Source organism: Schistocerca serialis, chromosome 1, assembly GCF_023864345.2.
Source record: "Schistocerca serialis cubense isolate TAMUIC-IGC-003099 chromosome 1, iqSchSeri2.2, whole genome shotgun sequence".
NCBI classification, from domain to species: domain Eukaryota; kingdom Metazoa; phylum Arthropoda; class Insecta; order Orthoptera; family Acrididae; genus Schistocerca; species Schistocerca serialis.
In genome coordinates, this window is record NC_064638.1 from 1,138,158,467 (window position 1) to 1,138,181,537 (window position 23,071).

Genomic DNA, 23,071 nt, shown 5'->3' on the forward strand with positions numbered 1-23,071 from the left:
TGCTGGCGCGAGTCTATTGTTGTCCCGATTCCTAAGCCGGGGAAGGACAAGCACTTGCCTTCCAGTTATCGACCCATCTCGCTTACCAGCTGTGTCTGTAAAGTGATGGAGCGAATGGTTAACTCTCGGTTGGTTTGGCTGCTCGAGTCTCGACGCCTACTTACCAATGTACAATGTGGATTTCGTAGGCGCCGCTCTGCTGTTGACCATCTGGTTACCTTGTCGACCTTCATTATGAATAACTTCCTGCGGAAGCGCCCGACCGCGGCTGTGTTCTTTGATTTGGAGAAGGCTTACGACACCTGTTGGAGGGCGGGCATTCTCCGCACCATGCATACATGGGGCCTTCGCGGTCGCCTCCCTCTTTTTATTCATTCTTTTTTAATGGATCGACGGTTCAGGGTACGTGTGGGTTCTGTCCTGTCAGACACCTTTCACCAGGAGAATGGGGTGCCACAGGCCTCAGTTTTGAGCGTCGCTCTCTTCGCCATCGCGATCAATCCAATAATGGATTGCCTCCCAGCTGATGTATCAGGCTCCCTCTTTGTGGACGATTTTACCATCTATTGCAGCGCGCAATGTACATGTGTCCTGGAGCGCTGTCTTCAGCATTCTCTTGACTGTCTTTACTCCTGGAGTGTCGCCAATGGCTTCCGTTTTTCTGCCGAGAAGACGGTCTGTATTAACTTCTGGCGCTACAAAGAGTTTCTCCCACCGTCCTTACGACTCGGTCCCGTTGCTCTCCCAATCGTGGAGACAACAAAATTTTTAGGTCTTACATTTGACAGGAAACTTAGCTGGTCTCCACATGTCATATTTGGCTGCCCGTTGTACCCATTCTTTAAATGTCCTCCGTGTTCTCCGTGGTATGTCGTGGGGAGCAGATCAAACCGTCCTGCTTCGTCTATATCGGTCGATTGTCCGCTCCAAGCTGGATTATGGGAGCTTCGTATACTCCTCTGCACGGCCATCCATCTTACGCCGCCTCAACTCCATACAACATCGGGGTTTACGACTTGCGATTGGAGCATTTTATACTAGTCGCGTAGAGAGTCTTATCGCTGACGCTGGCGAATTGCCACTCACCTACCGGCGTGATATACTGCTTTGTCGGTATGCCTGCCGGCTACTGTCAATGCCCGACCACCCGTCTTATCGCTCCTTTTTTGACGACTCTCTCGACCGTCAATACGGGTTGTATGTCTCTGCCCTGCTACCCCCTGGAGTTCGCTTTCATCGCCTCCTTCACCACCTTAATTTTTCACTCCCTGCAACCTTTCGAGTGGGTGAGAGCCACACGCCACCTTGGCTCCAGGCTCAGGTCCGCGTTCACCTTGACCTCAGCTCGCTCCCAAAAGAGGTTACCCCCAGTTCAGTCTACCACTCCCGTTTTGTTGAACTTCGTTCAAAGTTCATCAATAGGACCTTCATTTATACAGGTGGCTCAAAGACCAATGACGGGGTCGGGTGTTCCTTTATTGTCAGGTCACAAAGTTTCAAATACCGGCTCCATGGCCATTGTTCGGTCTTCACAGCTGAGCTCTTTGCCCTCTACCAGGCTGTTCTTTACATCTGCCGCCACCGACATTCTGCTTATGTCATCTGCTCCGATTCCCTGAGCGCCATCCAGAGCCTCAGTGATCCGTATCCGGTTCACCCTTTCGTGCACCGGATCCTACGCTCTCTTCAGCAGCTGGTGGACGTCGGTTCTCCGGTTAGCTTTATGTGGGTCCCTGGCCATGTCGGTATCCCTGGGAATGAAGCTGCAGATGCCGCGGCCAAGGCTGCGGTCCTCCAACCTCGGACAGCTTCTTGTTGTGTCCCTTCGTCGGATTGTAGCAGGGTCATTTGTCGGCGCATTTTATCGCTGTGGCATGCTGATTGGGCTGCACTTACAGACAACAAGCTTCGGGCCTTGAAACCTCTTCCCACGGCTTGGACGTCCTCCTTCCGCCCTTCTCGGCGGGAGGAGGTCGTTTTGGCCCGGTTACGCATCGGACACTGCCGGTTCAGCCATCGCCATCTGCTGACGGCTGTGCCGGCGCCGTTCTGCCCATGTGGGCAATTGCTGACGGTCCGCCACATTTTAATTTCCTGTACAGATTTCAACACACTGCATCTTGATCTTAACCTGCCATGTACTTTAGAAGCTATTTTAGCCGATGACCCATGAGCAGCTGCTCGTGTCCTTCGTTTTATCAATTTGACACACCTCTCTAAGAACATTTGATTATGCTGTTTTTTAATCCTCTGCCTCTCAGTTTGTCTTTTATCGTGTTTTCCCTTTTAGTTGTTGTTTTTAAACTTGTGCCTCGCGGTGCATTCTTAACATAGTAAGGGCGCTAATGACCATTGAAGTTGTGCGCCCTAAAACCACAAAAAAAAAAAAAAAAACAACAAAACAAAAAAAAATTAGCAGTATCAGGCCACACATTTTTGTGGCAATATTTCCTTCAGTGATATTTGCCCATATATTCTGGACTGATCAGGGTTTTAACAATCTAACAATATACCTATAGTGTCACAGTACCCTCATGCATTATTCTTGTGAGATCTGCTGTCAAAATCTACACCCGTGTGTTGTTCCCAGGCATTATTATGTTACAAACTTGATAAATATCTTTATGGTAGCACTGACGGAATGTCTAGACTGAACCTGATTTTACAGTTCTGTGAACACTGGTTAGACATGTTAATAACCACCATCCACAAAACTTATAGCAACCTGATGTCTCTATGATAATGTTAAAGAAATTTTGGCAGCCACGACAAATACATAATCACTAAATATGGTTGTCCTTGAAATCTGAGACACACATTAAAGTTTGGAAATTGTGAACTAACAGTTCACACTGTTTTGTTAACATGTTGCACTAGTCAGTCACATCTTAATGGCTTCCTTGAGCATTTCTGTCTTGCACACCTGTAAGAAAAGCCTCGAATTTTCTGCACCACTCGCTCACAGCTGATCCCAATACACAACACAACTGAAGATAAATCCCTGTGGCATTTCTTACTCCTGCTTGCAGGAAGCAAATGACAGTGTATCTCACAGTTGATGAGAGATGCAGAAAAATAGTCCATTTTCAATAGCTTGCTGCTTACACACTGACGAACACAGCAGAGTGCTGAATGATGCAGAGCCGCCTCCTTCAGCCATGCAAGCTCCATGAAGCCACAAGCATTTTTTTGTCTTCATTGCCATTCAGAAGTTAATTTATAAGAAACCCTCATATGTTGAAACATTTTAACATAATCTTAATGGACACTGCATGCACAGAGATGTGAATTTGTGAAGTGTGTTGTGCTGCATGTTAACAATAATTCCACACAAAGGACTGAGTGAGGTGGTGCAGTTGCTGGCACAATGGACTTGCATTTGGGAGGACAATGGTTCAAACAACATCCAGCCATCCTGATTTAGATTTTCCACGAGTTCCCTAAATTGCTTCAGGCAAATGTTGGGATGGTTCCTTTGAAAGGGCACAGCTGACTTTCTTCCCTAATCTGATTGGACCGATGACCTCATTGTTTGGCCCCCTCCCCCAAATTAACCGTCCAATCAATCCACACAAAAGGGATGAATCAGTAGTACTAACTGAAGTTAGTTAATAGAGTGTAGTACAAATAGAACCAGTGGAAACATTTCTTCCATAATGTCTCATTACTTTAAGCTCTACTGCACTGAAAAATATTATAGTGGATGTGATATAATCACCTTGTTTGAATACTTCCACTCTCATGGTCATGGTTAACAAATTCTGCATTGTGTAGGTAGGTAGAGAAATTGTGACTAGGCCACAATTTTTAATCTCATTAGGTGCTAGAACTGTAAAAATTTACTTCAAATTACATTGAAAAAGAGAGGGGTTATGATTTACTTTTGATTTTAAATGGGCTAAAACTAGGATCCATAACTTATAATACAATCAAATCATAACAAAAGATTTTTAAAATATGAACACCGTCAAGAACACAGTGAGTAAATGAGAATTAATTGAACTATTTGTTTTCAAAGTATCATTTCTTTGTCATCCTACTGGTGCTTGTTTGGTCAGCTGAAAACTGTTTTGCAGCTATCAACACTAGTTGGCTTTCTGAAAGGACCTAAGTTTGTGTAACCACTGTATCTGCTTACTGCAGTCGGGGTTAAAACTCCCTTAAAATTTTTTACCCTCTTCACAAATATGCATATCTCCCCATTGCCAGACTAATATCCATTGATGCCTCAGGAGTTTAAGTAAAGGAACAGAAAATTGACTATGTTTTATTCCTGAATCAGACTGAAGTTAAAAGATTAGATGCTGTTTCAGTTTACCTCAACATCTACGAGGCGTGTTTTTTAAGCAAGGTCTGTTTGAACATAATTACACAATGAAAAGTTATTTCAAAAAAGTAAATTTATTTTCAGAAAGTACACAATTCACTCTATTGTTTGACATAGTTGCCATATTTGTTGAAACATTATCATACCTCTCAACCAATTTTAAAATACCCTCTTCATAAAAACTTGCAGCCTGCTCCGATAACCAAGAGTTCACTGCTGTTTTCATGTCATCGTCATAACGGTTGCTTCTGAGATGTTGTTTGAGGTGGAGGAACAGATGGTAAATTGTCCAATAAATAATGAGTCTGACCTGCAGTGTGAGGTTTTGCATAGTCGTGGAGAAGGACAATTCCCTTTGTCAGCAAACTGCATCTTTCATTTTGAATTGCTCTGCGTAGATTTCTCATGGTTTGGTAGTATGCTTCTGCATTGATAGTGGTTCCTCGTTGCATGAAGTCAACCATCAAAACATCATACCTATCCCAAAACACCGACGCCATGATTTTGTGCTGGGACACAGTCTGTTTGGCCTTCACCTTTACAAATAAATGTCTGGTCTGTTGATTCGATTAACCCATGTTTAGTCTCCAATTATGATCTAACTCAAGAAGCCATCACCTCCTTCATGTTAACGAGTCACGAACTTCATCGCACACTTGTATCTTTGGTTTTTGTGCTACTGTGATAGGAGTTTTGGGACACAACAGGAGTAAAGTTTCCTAAACTTTAGGTGTTCAGAAACAATGTTGTAAAGCACTGATTTTGACACGTTAGGAAATTCATTTAAGACACTTGTTATTGTGAAGAGTGTGTTCTCACGAATCCTCACTTCAACATAAGCCAACAAATTGTCTGTAATCAAAGAAGGGCAACCAGAGTGGTCCTCATCATGGACATTGTCAAGGCCATCTTTGAATTCTTGTACCACTTACACACTTTGCTTTCACTCATAACAGTATCATCGTACACTTAACAAATCTGTCAATGAATTTCTGCAGCAGACATGTTCCTTGCTGATGTAAACCATATTAATGTGCGAACATCACATGTGGTGGGTGAGTTGACAGTCTAAAACATTTTGAAAGCAAAGCACAGAACAGAATGGTATAGGTTAGCTACAGAGCTGAAACTGAGCACAGTTGTTCCCGAGGCATGCCGGTACACAAAGCATGCACTAGTTGTGGTATGCAGGTGAACTATTAGTGTCTACAACAAAATAGACCTTACTTAAAAAACACACCTCATATAAAGAGTTTTTGGATATAAGGTCTGCCCTGCCTTCTATGCAAGACAATGTTCTTCATACAACCCAAACTAACTTCAGCACCTCTGTGCCATCATCTATGGAGTTTTCATTGTTCAAATCTAGGAAATGCGAACGTATTTCATGTGATAACTAATTTACAAAAATTAGGCATAAAGATAGTTTTTGTCATTATCCTATTCTTAAATTATAAGGTTATAAAGAACCATTCGTACATTATCATGCACTGGTATCTTGTCACCTGCAATGGATTTGGTTTCCTGAACTTTTAAAGAAGTTACCAATTTCTGCAGTGCTTAAAAATCTAGAGAGCTCCATTCAGTCCATTTTTTCCATATACCTATTTCATTATAGATAACAGCATCACCAACAAAGAGTCTGAAGTTACTGTTAGTATAATCTGCCATATTGTTAATATAATATATACAGCAAGAGCCACAATACACTTCCCTTGAGGACATCTGAAGTTACTAGTATATCTGCCAATGATTTCTGTTGGGGGTGACACACCGCAACCATCAAGAAATTCTTAGTTGAGTTAAAATTTCATTTGGTAGTCCGAATGAGTGCACATTTTAAATTTTTGGTTAAGTACTAATCAGAGTTTTAGAAATCAGTAGATACTAAAACAGAGTTTCAGCATGTTATGTGATAAGAGCACAAGTTGACTCATGCATGACCGGTTTTTGGAATCCTTGCTAGTTGGCGAGGAGGTGGTCATAATATACTGATACTTAAAGGCAATATGATGTACCAGGCCCCCAACAGTTTCCATTTTAGGACAAACTGCAGAGACAAAAAGTAAAAAATTGCAAAATTAAAGTTCAAAAACAAGAGCTATTAATACTTTCTAAAAATTAGATACGGAATATATCTAATATTTTAATAATTATGCTATTGTTAAAGTTAATATTTTCAGTCAGTCATTGACATCTTGCTTAGTCCGAACACTTAATTTCTGTTACACTGAAAAATCAGCTTTTACTTAATAGTGTAGAAAGTGGTGCTACTTTCATTTATACTCTTCTCTCTGCCCACTCCTCCCTTCCCCCTTTCACAAAAGAATCTTATTTAGCAGACCATTCCAGCATCCCCCTATTCTATGCAACTAACTGCAGGTCCTTCATCAGCAGGAAGTTCATGTCATTACCTGGATTGCATTCTCCATTTTAACTAACTCACCTTTCTTCAACACTTAATTATTCTGTAACGGCAGATACAATGATGTAAGAGACGTTTTGGTTTATACATCACCTATGGTCTGAAATATGTTACCAGAGTTTAATTTCATTTTTTTTAAAGGTAAGTTAAATCCTCACCATCAGTGAAGACGACAGCTTCTGCTGGATGTCCATACTACTGCTAATTTGGTTTTCCTTCTTTGCTCAAATCAGTAGTAGTCTCCCCCCCCCCCCCCTCTCTCTCCTGCCCCCTGCCCCCCCCCCCTTTCATTATATCTTACAGCAGGCAGGCATACCACCATCTCCATATCTCATTTGCTCAGAAGCTCTTATTAGATGTTATTGCTTCAATTAACTTCTTTACAAGAGAAGGTAAAGTAAACCTGGGAATTCATTATTCTAAGATAAGTCAGTTATACCTTTAAATACCCAAAATTCTTTTCCACTTGTTACTCATCAGAGAAATGTTAAGTTTTGTTGTTAAAATGAAAACTTGGCAGTTATTATTGCTGCAGGCAATAAACGATTGCTTGCCGGATATTTCACTTACCTTCTGGATCACATATCGGAAATTCTCATATGCTTTTCTTTGTTTTTTTCAGAACTATTCAGCTATCAGATCAGATCTTACCTTTTGAATTGAAAATGCCAGATGGTTTCAAAAGCTTCCATTAGCATTGTATCTTCAGTTCGTTTGTTCTTGTATTAGTGACTAGTGTCAAAAACTACTAAAAGTATAGAAAATACTAAAATTTATTTGAACGCTACCCATCCAATGGCGATATACATACAAATGTTACTGAAACTAGACTCCATTCAGTAGATACTAAATAATAGGTACCTCAACTCAGATCCTAAATGCACTCTTTCTTCAGGCTATACAGTAATCTGAGATACAGAAAAATTGAAATAATAGTGTCACTGAATCACCTACAAAATTCCATGTGGAAATTGATTTTTTTGCAGAATGATAACATTAACAAATTGATAATTGTTTACTTTCTTACAAACTATGATGCAAAATCATAACACTTTTTTTTTTTTTTTTTTTTTTTTTTTTTTTTTTTTTTTTTTTTTTTTTTTTTTTTTTTTTTTTTTTTTTTTTAGGATGGATTGTTATCTGCAATGCCATATTTAGTAATGTGGTGCCTAAGTTTTATTTTCAGCTGGATTGGGCACCTGATTGAGAGAAAGAACTGGATGACAACTGGCACTATCAGGAAAGTTTTTAACTCTATTGGTAAGATAGTTTTCAAAGACTGCATTTATTTATTATTTAATTAATAATATAACAGCTCCTTCATTGTGCCTGTCTGCAACTCAGCATGTCTTCATTGTGATGAATAGCAGTCTATCCCTTTCATAACTGTTGATTTTCTAACCTGGATTTTCCACTGTTCAAAAATGACAGTTTTGTTTCTTAAATCAATTTACCTATGCATCTGTGTTCTTCAAAACTTTTATCAATGTTTTAAGAATGGTGAAGTTTGTCTTGGACCCATCCCAAATAGTAGTGACAAAGAGTACTGAATGTGTACAAAGAAGGCAGCAGTGATGGATATGAGATACTCTTGGAAAGTAACAGAAATGTTGAACCTGAACCAACTCAGCCTTGAAGACAGATATAAAAATTTCATAATGCTAACTTACAGATTTCTGAGATACATATATCCCATTTTCAGGCACCTGTAAATATAATAGTACCATTTAGAGAAACCTAAAAAGAAAATCCATAAGAACTTGCATAACTAAAAATATTACTGTATTCCACTAATGGTCAATAAATGTGAAAGCAAAATGCAATGTAAAATTGATTCTATATGTCATAATATGAAACTACATTTTAATAAATAAGTTTCATGAGTTTCACTTTTGGCTGGTGTTAATACAGAAGGTTTTGATTATTTTACATGAAGAAAAAGTTTTAAAGATCCAGTTTTACAATGAGTTTGGTTTTCTGTGAATTGACAGTGTAGCATGTAGTCATGCTTTCAGATGTATGATTCTGTTGTATGTTGGTTTGTTGCCATACCTTTTGATGCTGTGGTTGGGGTATGAGTACAGAGTATACAAAAACAGATTGCATATGACTTAATTAAAAGTTTCAAAGAAGATAACTGTATAGACAAATGAGTTTATGAAACGAAACATAGGTCAAGAATTAAAACTGAGCTGCTTTTCCATCATGCTATAGTCTGCAGTAGTACATAGTACTGTATCCCTAATGATATTTGTTGTACTCTAATGATTGCTGCATTTGTCAAATTGATCTAGATAAGTTTTAAGATTTGTACACATGCTGCCAGCAGTCTTAAAAGTTAGTTTACACAAACATGAATTAACATGCAGTTAAACATACTAAATTTTGATGCTGCTGTTCAGTATTTTTTGATGAGTGAGTAGAATTAAACAATTAAAAGATACTAACGTTTATACATAGTTTGGGAGCAGGTATTAAAGTTCCAGAGGAAAGATCAAAGGCTGTCCTCTGGGATCTTACTCATGAATATTCCATTAATGAATACAAACCAGAAAAGCTGCTTTAAGTCTTCAAATGATACCGACAAGCAGGTATCCACGGCAGTTTGTGTCCTACCTGATTTACCTACCCACATGATCTCAGTTGCTGGTGATTCCTTTGAAAGCTGGTTGAAAAACTGTTGGTGAAATTAGGCAATTGTAAATGTAATCCATATGAAACTAGAAGTTACAATACTTTCAGACATCATGAAAAAGGTGTTAAATACTGTTCATGGTCAATTCTGTCTTGATATATACGTAGCTACGTACTACACCAGGCGATTGTTCTGTCGTTGCAGTCAAAGTGCACTAATGTATCACCAACTATTGTTTAAGTGTGGCGAATAACTAATCAATAAAAGTCAAAAAATTCATCACTTAGGATAAAGTCTGACAATTTAGAACAGATACTGTGATGTTAAAGTGAATGTAGACACATACATCACAAATTCATCCCAAGTTCACAGAAAGACTTGATTTTCATTAATCAATATTGTCATTACAAATCATTGTTAAAATTTGGTGCACTTATCCTCACATATACATTTATCACAGAAGTGAGCTAAGAGTCTGCCATTACACAATTACTGGGGAAACTCATGGATATGAAATTAGAACTGACTGTGGTAAATCTTTTCACCTCTAATTTTTATTAGACTGAATGTGGTACATTCCTCCATAGTGGTAGACTTAAGAGTAGTGTTTAGCAAGTAATGCGATGTTCCTTTTCTTTTTTTTCTTTTTTTTTAACTCTGACAATTTTGGATGAAAAAATTCAGAACTTGTTGTGGGACAGTTTGGAATTTTCCTGCTTGAGCCCCTACAGTCTTAAGATGTTCTGAGAGATGGTGGTGCCATACATAGCCTTCAAAGGTATCTGTAATGGAGGTGTGTACCAAGCAAAGAGCTGTCACTGAGTTTCTTTTGGTGGAAAATTGTAGCATGATAGATATTCATAGGTACTTGCAGAATGTCTACAGAGATCTGAGAGTGAACAATGGTCTGGTCAGTCATTCGGCACATCATCTGTCATCATCACAACAAGGTCATGCTAATTGCCAGATCACCTGTGTGCTTGCCAGCAATACATGGCAGTGTTGCAACTTGGAGACTCCTCCATTTGAGGTGACAAATGGATCAAAAACACCTTTCTGTACAACTGGACATTTGTTGGTAGTGCTCACTCATTCACCAATTGGGGGTACCGATTCATCCTGCAGCCCAGATCTTGTGCCTTCTCAGTTCCATTCACTTGGCCCAGTGAAGGATGCGTGCTGTGAGAAGCAGTACACATACAATAGGGAGATAATTGATCCAGTAAGACACTGGCTCTGATGTCACCCAGTAGAGTGGTACCATGTGGACATACAGGCCCTCCCAGTAAGATGTCACAAAGCAGTTCATTGAATAGAGACTGTTGAAGAAGAAGAGTTTGTAGCCAAAAGAGTGGTAAATATAGTGTACTGTAATCCTGAATAAAACTAACCTGCTTTCAGAAAAACTATGTATTGCATTATGCACTGAAAACCTCTTGTAGATCTTGCTGTGTTGAATACTCACTGCAGATGACTCTCGCCAGTAGGGATGGGTCTTATAAAGAGTAGCATAATAATAAACAGTAACTTTGAAAACTACATAGCACTTTAAAGTTTGACAGGGTTGGAATTTGTTGTTTTTGATGAACTACAAAAAATAGAATTTTAGATAGCAAAAATGTTGCTGGTTACAAACTTAGAAAAATACATGGACAATATTTTATTCTCCAATGTGAATCCAGTCATTTACATGTATGAGTGCAATAATGCAAAGTACAACAAATTTCATTAAGCTATCAGTTAGTGCATTAATTATTCAATCCTGTATATCATAAACACAGAAAAGTTAAGAAATGTATGTGATGAAAATCAGTCTTACAGTAGTTATGACAGGATTTATAATGCAGTGGGGCAGCTTTTCTGAACTTCAAACTCAGTTAACACGGAAGATAATTTTCAGAAAAATAAAATGTTACAGTAAAGTTAGAATATTGCGCTATTTAATAGTACATGTCCTTATGCTGCCATATCTCTCCTAGCTCGCCACAAATCTGCAAAGATCTACTGCACAAATATTTTCAACTAATGAAATTTTGTAATTAAGATGTTGTCTAGCCAAACTAAGTATACCAATAGATAGAGGAAAAATTTGATAAATGATTTGAGTAATATAGTTATAATATTGATATACTGATGACTGTGAAGCTGATGTTCATGGGAATGGCCACTTTAGAACTCTAAAGAATATGGGAAAAAATGAGCCAATAATTGGGGGACTATAACAGACGGAGGTGCCCAACTTGCCACATCTCACGCTCCTCAGATTTGTTTCTATCTTTTACCTCTGAAGCTATAAAATTATGGATCAGAATGTGGTTGGTCAATGTAATTAGAAAGTGGGTTATGTACCAAGAAATCACTGGCAAAAGTAATGGTTCATGTTATCAAGGCTATTGAAATATACATGAACTAGTGCTTAGTGACAGAGTGTCATATTGGGATGAGAACTACATTGGCAGTAGAATAAATGATTACTTTCTTGTATGTAGGATGATAGACTGCAAACAACTGGAAGAACTGGTCCACATAAAGGAAAAATCTTTGTGGGAGTATTGAAACTAGTGGGGGAGCATTAGGGAGGGAAGTAAAGCTGTTGTTGGAACATGGGAGCAGGTAAAAAGAGATGGTTTCAGGTGACAGGTACTGAGATACACCTAGGGTATTTAAGCATTGTTGTGAAAGCCATGCGAAGTGTAACGAGGTGCCTCAGACTACGCAGCTACCCCATGTGGCCATGCTATTTTCTAAGTATTTCTCTACTACAGCTGCTGCAAACAAAATAAAACAATTATTTACTGAGTACTGATTGAAAGCTTAAATGATATTGCATCCATAGTGTGACAACTGTTGAAAGAAAAGAATGATCTATTATGGCTAGTCTGTGGTGGCTATGTGAGAAGTTGGCGAAAAACTTCCTTTTAGTAGAATGGTCCGTTACAGCCAGTTGTTATGAAGCATATATATGGATTATAATCCCTTCTCAATGCAGTCAAATGAAACACAACCCTGTCATTAATATCATAGATAAGGTACAAATTGTTTGGCTATTCCATCAGTATCTCAATACATTAATTGCTTGTGGTATAATACCACAGTTCGTGGTGGTTTTTAAAGTCTACAGCAAACAATGTAGAATGTTGGGTAGGGAGAACATTTAGCCAGTTCTGGTTTTTTGGCAGCTTAGAAACATTTATTATATTGGTCACCAGTTTTAATATTTACCACATGTATGTCACTTCAGGTGTTAGTGGAAATGAGAAATAAATTTTTGATATTGCTGCAGATGTATGGTGAAGGCACAGGTTTGGTGATCAGATTCCCCAATGAGCTTATAGCCATCCTCTGTGGCAGTATGGATTTTCTGGAGAAGCACAGACCAACATTATCATCAAGAAGTAACTTCAATAGATATTTAGATTTGGAGCTACCAGTTCCTTCAATATTTGGCAGATGTGAACTAAAGATCAGCATTTTGTACATATTATTCTTGAGAGGCCTTGTTTTTCCTTTGCCTGTGTTGTTTACCAAAAGATCTGACAGCTCCTATTTCATATTATGTTGCCTGGGATGCACCATGTGGAGGCTAGTCCAGTTCAAACCCCTGTGAAGGTAATGAGACTTCTGAGATGAGATAGTAGGGGTAAAGTTTTAAGAAATGTCAGTCAGTAAGTACTCCCATCTACAGCCACAGTCACCATGATTCATGATTACAGTAGTAGTGGTAAGACTGACAGAATGACAGGCTTGTTCTTAAGATGATGATTGTCTTTATGATAATTAGGTGTGATCATGTGCTCACATTCAAAGAATTTAGAGTAGTGCAGGGAAATGTCATTGCACCTTTGAACCTTTTCTTCTCAGGCAGGTAGTGTTCCTTTGTCAGTTTTCTTAGAAGTTTCTCACATTTTCTGCATCCACATAATTTTTGAGCATTATTTATTGATGCACCCAGGTAGCCTAGTTACAAATTGTGGTAGTGAAGCCTGGGCTAGCATTAAACTGATTGGATGTGTTATGTGGTATTACAGCCAGTGTCCATGCTTAGGGCTGTATTAAGTAGTTCATGCCGATAAACATATACTATTTAAATGAAGTGTGTGTGCACTGTAAATGTTTCACTGGAATGCAGGAAACTTGTTTGGTTGAAATAAATGTAGTTCATGCTATTTCATTTTATTCACCATTAGTCCTTATTTGATGACAGTAATCAATGTACAGAGTAAAAAAGCAGAGCAATCTATGATCAGTCAAATTATTTGTACAGTGACAAATTCATGTTTAGCCATAATAAAAGTACTTCATTCTCAACCACCAAGAGTTAAAATTTAAACAAGGAAAGTGAAGTCAGATTGGATGTAAAGAATTCTTCCAAGGATATCAGTTAAGTGTGGCTGGAAGGAGGCAGAAGTTCATTATTGGGGGAGACAAAACATATGGGAGCTAGGTTCTATGTGTACATTTGGCTGGCTATAGTCAGCAAGGTGAGCAGCTAAAAAGGAATAAGTAAAAGGAAGCAGGTTCTTCAAAAGTGAAGCATTGTAAAATATGGGTTTTGGGGGTCCAGGTACAATCTTCCAATAGAACTGACTTCAGCAGGGATCAGGATTTTGAAAGATAGATTTTATTAGTGTTTGATGGCATTCAGGAGCAGGTCCCTATTATGGGGAAGAAGGGGTGAAAAAGCATTTTGAGGATGGGGAACATAGAGTAGATGAGCAATGCAGTGCCTGAAGGTTGAGAGTTTGACTAGTTGTTGGCTTGAAGTGAAAATTTCTCTTTTGAGTAGAGATACTGCAGGAAGGAATAAGATATAAGTAGCTGATGTTTCCTTTCTCTTGTGTTATTGGGAAAAATGTTCCAGCTTAAAATCCCCGGTAAACAGTAAAAGAATTTTGACACGAACAGAAAAGGTTAATTAGGGCAAAAAATAAATAAATAAAAATTAAGAGTATAAGAAATGGTAACACAGTTCCCGTATTGAGACGTCTGTTATAGTGTGTTGTTTATGATGTTTTTAGCAAGTTTATCAAACTGTCTTCACAGAAGAAAATTCATGTTTGTCAAAAGACTAACAAGAAATTGGAAGTTCTCAAACTGAAAGAGAGAAGTGATGAAATTTGTAGCTACTACTACCAATATTATTATTATTATTATTATTATTATTATTATTATTATTATTATAATTTTTTAAAATGTTTATGCTTTATTCACACAGGTCACTGGGGCCCTGGTTTAGCATTGCTCATACTAAGCTTTATAGAACTTGAAGATCCAACTGTTGCTGTTGCACTTCTGACCCTCACTGTTGGGCTTAATAGTGGGATTTATTTGGGCTTTCAGATCAATCACATTGATCTTTCACCAAATTTCTCTGGCGTGCTGATGGGCATGACAAATGGTCTAGCAGCTCTAACATCAATTATAGCTCCCCTTATTGTAGGTGCTGTTGTGAAGAACAATGTAAGTATTCCTGTGGAAGACATTCAACCTTTGTACGGAATTAATAAAATAAATAAGTTATTTGATCAAAACTAAACAAGGATACTAATTTTATAAAGCTAGTTTGAAAGTTAGATGGTGGTTCAGTTTTCCATGAATCATACTTTAAACTGTTCACTACATCTGTATTCCAAATCATTGAAAAGAATGTATTTTTAACTTAGCATAGGTAAGTTTAATGTTTTTGTGGCTGTTGTGGTTTTATGCTCTACTTTGCTTCAACCAACTGATAGTTTATAAGCTCCCTAAGACAATATCATTTACAATTTTGCTGATTCTTACCAGGTGGGATTGACGGAGGACATCGAAAGGGTGCAAAAAAGGGCAGCTCGTTTTTGTATTATCACGTACTAGGGGAGAGAGTGTGGCAGATATGATACGCAAATTGGGATGGAAGTCATTACAGCAAAGACATTTTTTGTCGCGGCGAGATCTATTTACGAAATTTCAGTCACCAACTTTCTCTTCTGAATGCGAAAATATTTTGTTCAGCCCGACCTACATAGGTAGGAATGATCATCAAAACAAAATAAGAGAAATCAGAGCTCGAACAGAAAGGTTTAGGTGTTCGTTTTTCCCGCACGCTGTTTGGGAGTGGAATGGTAGAGAGATTAGTGTGATTGTGGTTCGATGAACCCTCTGCCAAGCACTTAATTGTGAATTGCAGAGTGGACATGTAGATGTGGATGATGAGAATGAAGTGACATAATAGTCTGATCAGGAAAGAGCAGTGAGGTTGAGTAAAGGCAGCAAGGATTGGCTGAAGATGTCTTACTAAAATTGAGGATGCTTACAAAATGAACATTTTTCCATGCAACTTGGAATGTGTATGGAATGAGCCATTAACTCTGCACCCAATTTTTGTCTGTGTTCAAGGCATCTGAAACTGTAAACAAGATCCTGTACTTCTCACACAGATATGGAATATCCTGACATATGTATGTGTGGTAGCAGATACTTTCCCACTTAAAAGGCTGAGGAGGAGGAGGAGGAGGAGGAGGAGGAGGAGGAGATGCTTTTCAACAAGAATGGCTACAGTGTTGTAGAACCTAAAAACACCCACAGAACATGCAAGAAATGCAAATTGTTTCCTGGAATACAAATTTAACACAGGAAAATACTTCAGTGAGTGAAACATGTAGAATTGAAACTTATAAATCTCTTTCCAGTGTTCTCCCCCTAATTTGTCTTTGTACACCAGTCAAATCTGGACTCAATAGTTACGTGACCTTGATTGGTACTATCTGTCAGAAAATCGTTGTCTCCACAATCAATCGTTATCCATTTAGGTCTGCATAAACATACTAAAACTGTCTCTAGGTGATAATAGTAGCAGCCTCCTTCCTCAGTTGGTCATTAGTTCATCCTTTCTGTTAATAAGGATTCTGAGGGAGGATTTTCAATGAATATCCTTTAAAATCCATAGCTTTCTCCAAGCTACAGTATTTCCTATCGATATTAACGGTTTCAAATGTGCAGTTCAACCTTTTGGATTGATGTACACTAAAACATGACTGAGGTAGTTGGGAAACCATCTATTGATGCGTTACTCATTATGTGTAATGCACAATTTTCTTTAACTATTTAATGACCCAAATGTAATGTGCAACAAATCAAAATGTTTGAATGATTTGTTATAGGCATTCATCTACTAGTTATTGAAATTGACAGATATGTAACTCTACCTACAAGTAGGGTTGGATGTTACTGTAGTTACTAGGTGTTGTATAAAAAATTGAATCTAGCCTGGTGGCGGTTCCTCAAATTACAACTCCAAAAATTACAGCAGAAACGCCATCACACAAGTCAACTCGCCCAACACGAAACAGGAAAGAACCACAACGTTTTTTATGGCAAGTGATTCCAGAGAAATGTTGATTTCATCTTCTAAAACATCGCTCTGGAAAGAAAACTTCAGTTGTAAAAGTGTTAAAAATGATATGTCATGTGCAGCTGTCGAACATAAGGTAGGCCAAAACAACCTAGTAAATAAGTCATCATCGAAATTTATGCTCCTGCACCAAAATGTACAATCCTTATCAAATAAAGTTAGTGAGATAGAAATATTGTTATCAGATGAACTAAAAGAAGTGTCTGTTGTATGTGTTAGTGAGCACTGGTTATCCGAAAATGTTACATCACACAAGGATAGAGGGCTTTACCCTTTCATCTTTTTTTTGTAGGAAAACCTCCATGCATGGAGGAACATGCATATATGTTAGAGAGGACGTCAAACACGAAAATTTAAAGTTCACTAACCAGCTAGGGTAAGAGCAAAACTTCGAAATTTCTGCTACAGAACTGAAAAATTTAAATATAATTGTTATTTGCATATATAGAAGCCCAGATGGAAATGTAACTACTTTCATGGAAAATCTTGAGAAGGCACTTAACAATATAAAAATAGTTAGTAAAACAACCATCATATGTGGTGATTTTAATATAGATTTCAACAAGAACTCAAAAGATAGATTAAACCTTGAGGCCTTATTAAAAACCTACATCATACATACAACTATCAAATCCCCCACCAGAGTCACCAAATCGTCAAGCAGTGCTATAGATCAGATACTAAATAATACAGATAAATATTTATACAAATCTGGAAATATGAATACAGGTTTCAGTGATCATTATGCACAGTTTATTGAATTCCCAGTAGACACTGCAGGAAATACTGAACAACAAATGACAAGAAAAGGTAGAAATTTTAGCAAGCACAACCTAGAACACTTCAGGCACTTACTGAAAAAAGAAACATGGAATGATATAGACAACTATGAGGACACATGTAAAAAGTTTGACATGTTCATGGAAATATTCTCCCATTATTTCAATATTTCTTTTCCAGTTAAAAACCAAACATTAAAAACTAAAAAAAGAAATGTTACATGGCTGACGAAAGGCATTAAAATATCATGTGCTGAAAAGAGGAGACTTTATGAAATCTCAAAAACACAAAATGTTACAGAAGAATTTCTGGTGCATTTCAAGAATTATAAGAGTGTGCTTCACAAAGTCATAAAAGAATCTAAAAAAACAACAAATGATCACCATATAAAAATGGCCAGGAACAAAATGAAAGTCATGTGGAAGATAGTCAGAGAACAAGTAGGAAACGAGACCTCCCAAAATGTAAATCTCCAGGTAATCCAAGATGGCAAAAAAATTACAAATCCAGAAGAAGTAGCCAATGCTTTTAATACATACTTTTCAAATATTAGTGAAAAATTACTATCTGATATAAAATCTTCAAATAAAAATCCTGCTACAACACCATCCAATCAAAATAGAAACTGCAACTCCCTATTTCTTACTCCAACCAACCCTAAGGAAATTATACTATCAATAAGAGAGTTAAAAACAAAATTTTCAACAGGTGTGGATGAGATTCCAGATTATGTCATTAAAAATGTGGGGGACCTCATTGCAATACCATTAGCCCACATTTTCAACAGTTCATTAGCAAATGGAGTCTTTCCTTCCTGCTTAAAGACAGTGAAACTAAAACCACTGTTCAAAAAGGGTAAGAAAGAAGACATAGCCAATTATAGACCTATTGCCTTGCTATCTACATTTTCTAAAATACTAGAAAAATTTTTCATAAGAGGTTGCTAGATTTTCTAGAAAAGTGCAAAATATTATCCACAACCCAACATGGCTTCCGGAAAGGCCAATCAACAGAAACAGCAATATATGAATTTCTGGGTGAAGTACTCGAAAAAATTGATAGTGGACAAAAAGTAACTGGCATATGCCTTGATCTGTCTAAGGCTTTTGATATCATAGACCACACTCTATTGCTGCAGAAGCTTGAAAGAATTGGTATCAGAGGTATGCCTAACAGCTGGCTTAGATCATATCTTACTGACGGCAAGCAAGTAGTAGAAATACATTTTCACAAAGAAAATAAATCAACAAGACACTATTCTGATGATAAAGCAGTAAAATATGGAGTACCGCAGGGCTCGGTACTGGGCCCCCATCCTATTTTTGATATATATATAAATGACCTAACATCAGCCAACCAGTACCATAGCACTATCCAGTTTGCAGATGACACAAGCATATTAGTCAGTGGGAAGACTGCAGAGATACTACAGACAAGACTGTCTGAGTCATTAACAAATGTTGTAAACTGGTTCAACCAAAACAAACTAATAATAAATAAAAGCAAAACAGTAGCATTAAATTTTCATAAGAGAAACATTGAAGAGGATATAAGAATTCAGATGTCAGACACGGATATTGCAAGTGTGCCTAATACAAAATTTCTGGGGGTCTGGCTACAGGATAATCTTAGATGGGAAACTCACATTTACAACATATTAAAGAAGCTAAGTACCATGTGTTATTTAATGAGAGTGCTAGAAAACTGCTGTCATAAGGACTGTCTAATGACAGTTTACTATTCTAATATACATTCTGTCCTAAAATATGGGATCACTTTTTGGGGTAACTTGCCATCCTGCCTAAAACTCTTCAGGATGCAAAAAAGAATAGTGAGAATCATGGCTGGAATAAAAAGGAACAAACCATGTAGACCATTATTTAAAAGGATGGGGATTCTTCCCCTTCCATGTATTTTCCTATTAGAAAGTGCAATGTTTATAAAGAAATATACATTAACAAATCCTAGTATCCTCCCCAAAAATGAAAATGAAAATGTTCATCATCATAATACAAGACAGAAAACTGACTTTCATGTACTCCATACAAAAACCAGTTTGTGCCAAAAAGGAATATTACACCATGGAAAAATTATCTACAATAAATTGCCAAGAGAAATTAAAGTAATGACACATGTAAAAAATTTTAAAGCAGCATTAAAAGAATATCTGTTGACACATTGCTTTTATAGTGTGGAAGAGTTCCTCCAAAATCCTCGAGAGTCTAAGTGATGATTATGCAAATACTGTAACCATTAATATTGGCCTATAAATACATTCAGATGTAATTCTCAAGTTTATAATGGAGTTCAAGTATAAGTTGTATAGCGACTTGCCCAGTATATGATGTAAAATTCTGTGAATGTAATTCTCTAGTGTACATATCAGTTCATAGTGTAGAAGAGTTCCTCAAAAATCCTTAGAGCTTAAGTGAGGATCATGCAAATACTTTAATCGTTAATATTGGCTTATACATGTATTCAGTTGTAAACTTCAAGTTTCTAATGTGGTTTAATTATAACTTACACATTGACTTGCCCAGTATATGAAGTGCTGTAAAATTTTGTGAACATAATTTTCTAGTTTCTAAAGTGTTTTAATTGTAAGATATACTTTGACCTGTCCAATATCTGATGTGCTGTACTGTACATGTAAGATTTACTGGACCAATAAATACAATACAATACAATACAATACAAAAAGTTAGTTAATTGTTGCCTCATGTGTTTTCTTTTTTGTCTTAGGCCCCTGAAGAATGGCGAACAATATTCCTAATTGCTGCTGGCTTCTATTTTATTGGGAATCTTATATTTATCATATTTGGTAAGGGTGAAGTCCAACCGTGGAATGAGCCAACTCGTTTAACCAAAGAAAGTGAAGGTAATGTTAGATCCTTATCTCGAGCAGCCATTAAATAACTGTTCATTATGTACTGTAATGTATGCTACATCTAACATTTTGATGATTGCAGCAAATTATGGAACAGCAGCGCCACCTAGTGCATGAGGAGCAGTGCCTTCAGTTTTATGCAGGGACTTATTCAATGGCAGCTAATATAAAAATGTGATTTGTGCATTTTTGAATGGAAATAAGGTAATAAGAAAGTTGTTAAATGTTTAGATTTCCTTTCTAATTAATATAGCTGAAGTCCAGTTTTAATTTGTTGTTAACTTTTAAAGAATGTAATATACATGCTCCAATGCATGTAGTCGCTATACTGTTTTAATTAATTCACTCATGTTGTTCCATGCATAATTATCATAGAGTGTTTAACTATTGTCAAATTTTTTGTGGATTCTTAAATTGCCAAAAGTTACAACAAATATTTGAAATACATGCTTTGAGCACAGCAGGTGCCTATCAAACATACCACTATCTGGAGGAGAGGAATTACTATTTGAAGAAATTAGTAATGTCATATGCAAATGAAAATCTCCAATTGGAGATGACAAGAGTACAAATGGTTTCTATTTTATGTAATTTATGCACTGAACACACAAATGCAAAGTGTCTTCTAGTCAATAGAACTTTTTAATTAAAATGAAACTGTATTTTATCTAATTTTATTGTTATTGTAGCACTTTATTTCTGAAAAAATAAATAATTCCAAAAATGTGACTCTTTCTATATCTACAAAACTTGAAAAACCAGGAAACAGTAACATAACAAAAACCCTCACTATTACTGCCCTCTTGTCCACTGTCTCTGATGAATGAGGCTACACATACTGAAAAAGCTACAGATTATTTGGTCCCATTTGATTACATTATGTACAGTATATACTTTTGTAAATACAGGCAAAGTCACCTAAATCAGTCTTACACATTTTGTCTACATGTTAAAGTTCAAAACAAGAATTTCGCAAATAAGATAATAATGTGTTGCATACATTTACCCATATATTAAAAAATGGAAACTCCAGGTTGGATATCAAAAATTTTAGGAAAAGGATAGATTGCTACTTACCATAAAGATGACCAGTGAGTGGCAGACAGGCACAACAAAAAGAATGTTACATGTTACACGTTTTGGCCAAATCTCTTTTCAGTATGGAAAACACTAATCAGGTCATTGTTGTGGTGAACAGTGATCCATCCTTTGCCTAATTTGCTGTTTACCCCTATATGTATATTTAGGTTTTGATGTTACTTAAGTACTCTTGGTGCATATAGTTGTGAAGTAAAGATGACCATCTACTGCATAACAGAAGCACTGAGTTGTCACAAAGCATACACAAATCGTACTGGTCTCAACCCCTATTAACTCAATGTCCTCACAGCCTCCACACAAGTTTTTTCTTTTCTGTCCCATCACTCATTCCTGATTAATGTCTCCATGCCACCTTAATTGTGTGATGTTCTCAATGGCTCAGTCAGCCATGCATTGTGTTCCCAGCCTGTGCACCTTTTGCATCTCTAAACCAAATTCCTAGCCAGTAAAAACAGTGAAGCACATGCTTCACATGCCCTGACCTATGTGGTTGTGTATCACCTTAAGTCATCCTGTTGTGCCAATACTGTCCATTAAAACGCACTATTCGACAAACCACTTGTCCACCACATCAGTCAGAACACACTTCTAGTAACTAACCATTACATTTCATTTCCAAATCCACTCACTTCTTCCCACACATTGCTCACATCAGAATTTTACACCTTTTCTTTCTGTTTTCCACACATGATGTAGCTTACACATGATAAAATGTCCTCACATCACTGAACAAACTGACTGCCCTCAGCATAATTCCTTCTGGCCTTTTCACTCCCAACATCTAGTTACATGTACTTGGTGTTACAACCACCTAATGCTTTCCTTTGTCCACTTCCCATGCCATATCATGTTTTTTCTAGCAACATCACATCCAATATACTTGTGCTTTATTTACCTGCATCAATTTAGAAAAGCATCACTATCTTTAGCTAAAATGCAGTGACCCATCCTGTTCCTTAAATGCAGCCTAAGCCATGGAATTGCCTTCAAAGGTGACAAGACTTTCTGGCCCCTCCAGTCCTGTTGGGTCTTCCATCAGGACCTTTGTCTCACATTTTTTGTTAGCAAGTCAACATGCTAATAGGACATAAGTTACATGTTGTTTCATTTCTGTTGTGGCACCCAAGGCATAAATGAGTGAATGAGCTCACAGTACCTGCATGCCTGAGTAGTTCATCAATGTGGGGATGGATTTGTTCTCTTAATGCTATGTTTAGCCCTCTGTAAGTAGTGGCTGCATTCAGCTGAGATAAGGTACCCAGGGCTCACATCAATGTGATGAGTCAGTGACCTTCCCAGAGTCAAGTGAGGACAATGTGGGAAAGCACGGAAAGGCCTTACTGTATAAGCCACATTTTAAGTTGTCACCATGTTGCCCCAGCTCTGCACTTGCCAAATTGCTTTACTGCTCACTCTGTTACAAGAAGCCTTCTTGTGTGGTCATACGATAATGCTGGGTTGCAGTGCCTGCACTGCTTGGGGTGTTAGAATACACAGAAATCGCCCTCTGGCTTTGCAGGACACCT

The 23,071-nt window shown here is 37.4% G+C and overlaps 1 protein-coding gene across 1 annotated transcript in view; it reads left to right on the forward strand.

Moving 5' to 3' along the window:
* The window catches only part of LOC126455914 (putative inorganic phosphate cotransporter), a 129,349-nt gene extending 108,788 nt beyond the window's left edge, over positions 1 to 20,561 (forward strand). The window contains exons 7-10 of the mRNA XM_050091675.1: positions 7,880 to 8,012; positions 14,603 to 14,847; positions 20,300 to 20,435; positions 20,527 to 20,561. Of these exons, the coding sequence (XP_049947632.1) occupies positions 7,880 to 8,012; positions 14,603 to 14,847; positions 20,300 to 20,435; positions 20,527 to 20,561 (549 nt within the window). The remainder of the gene's footprint in view (positions 1 to 7,879; positions 8,013 to 14,602; positions 14,848 to 20,299; positions 20,436 to 20,526) is intronic.
* The last annotated feature ends 2,510 nt before the right edge of the window (positions 20,562 to 23,071 follow it).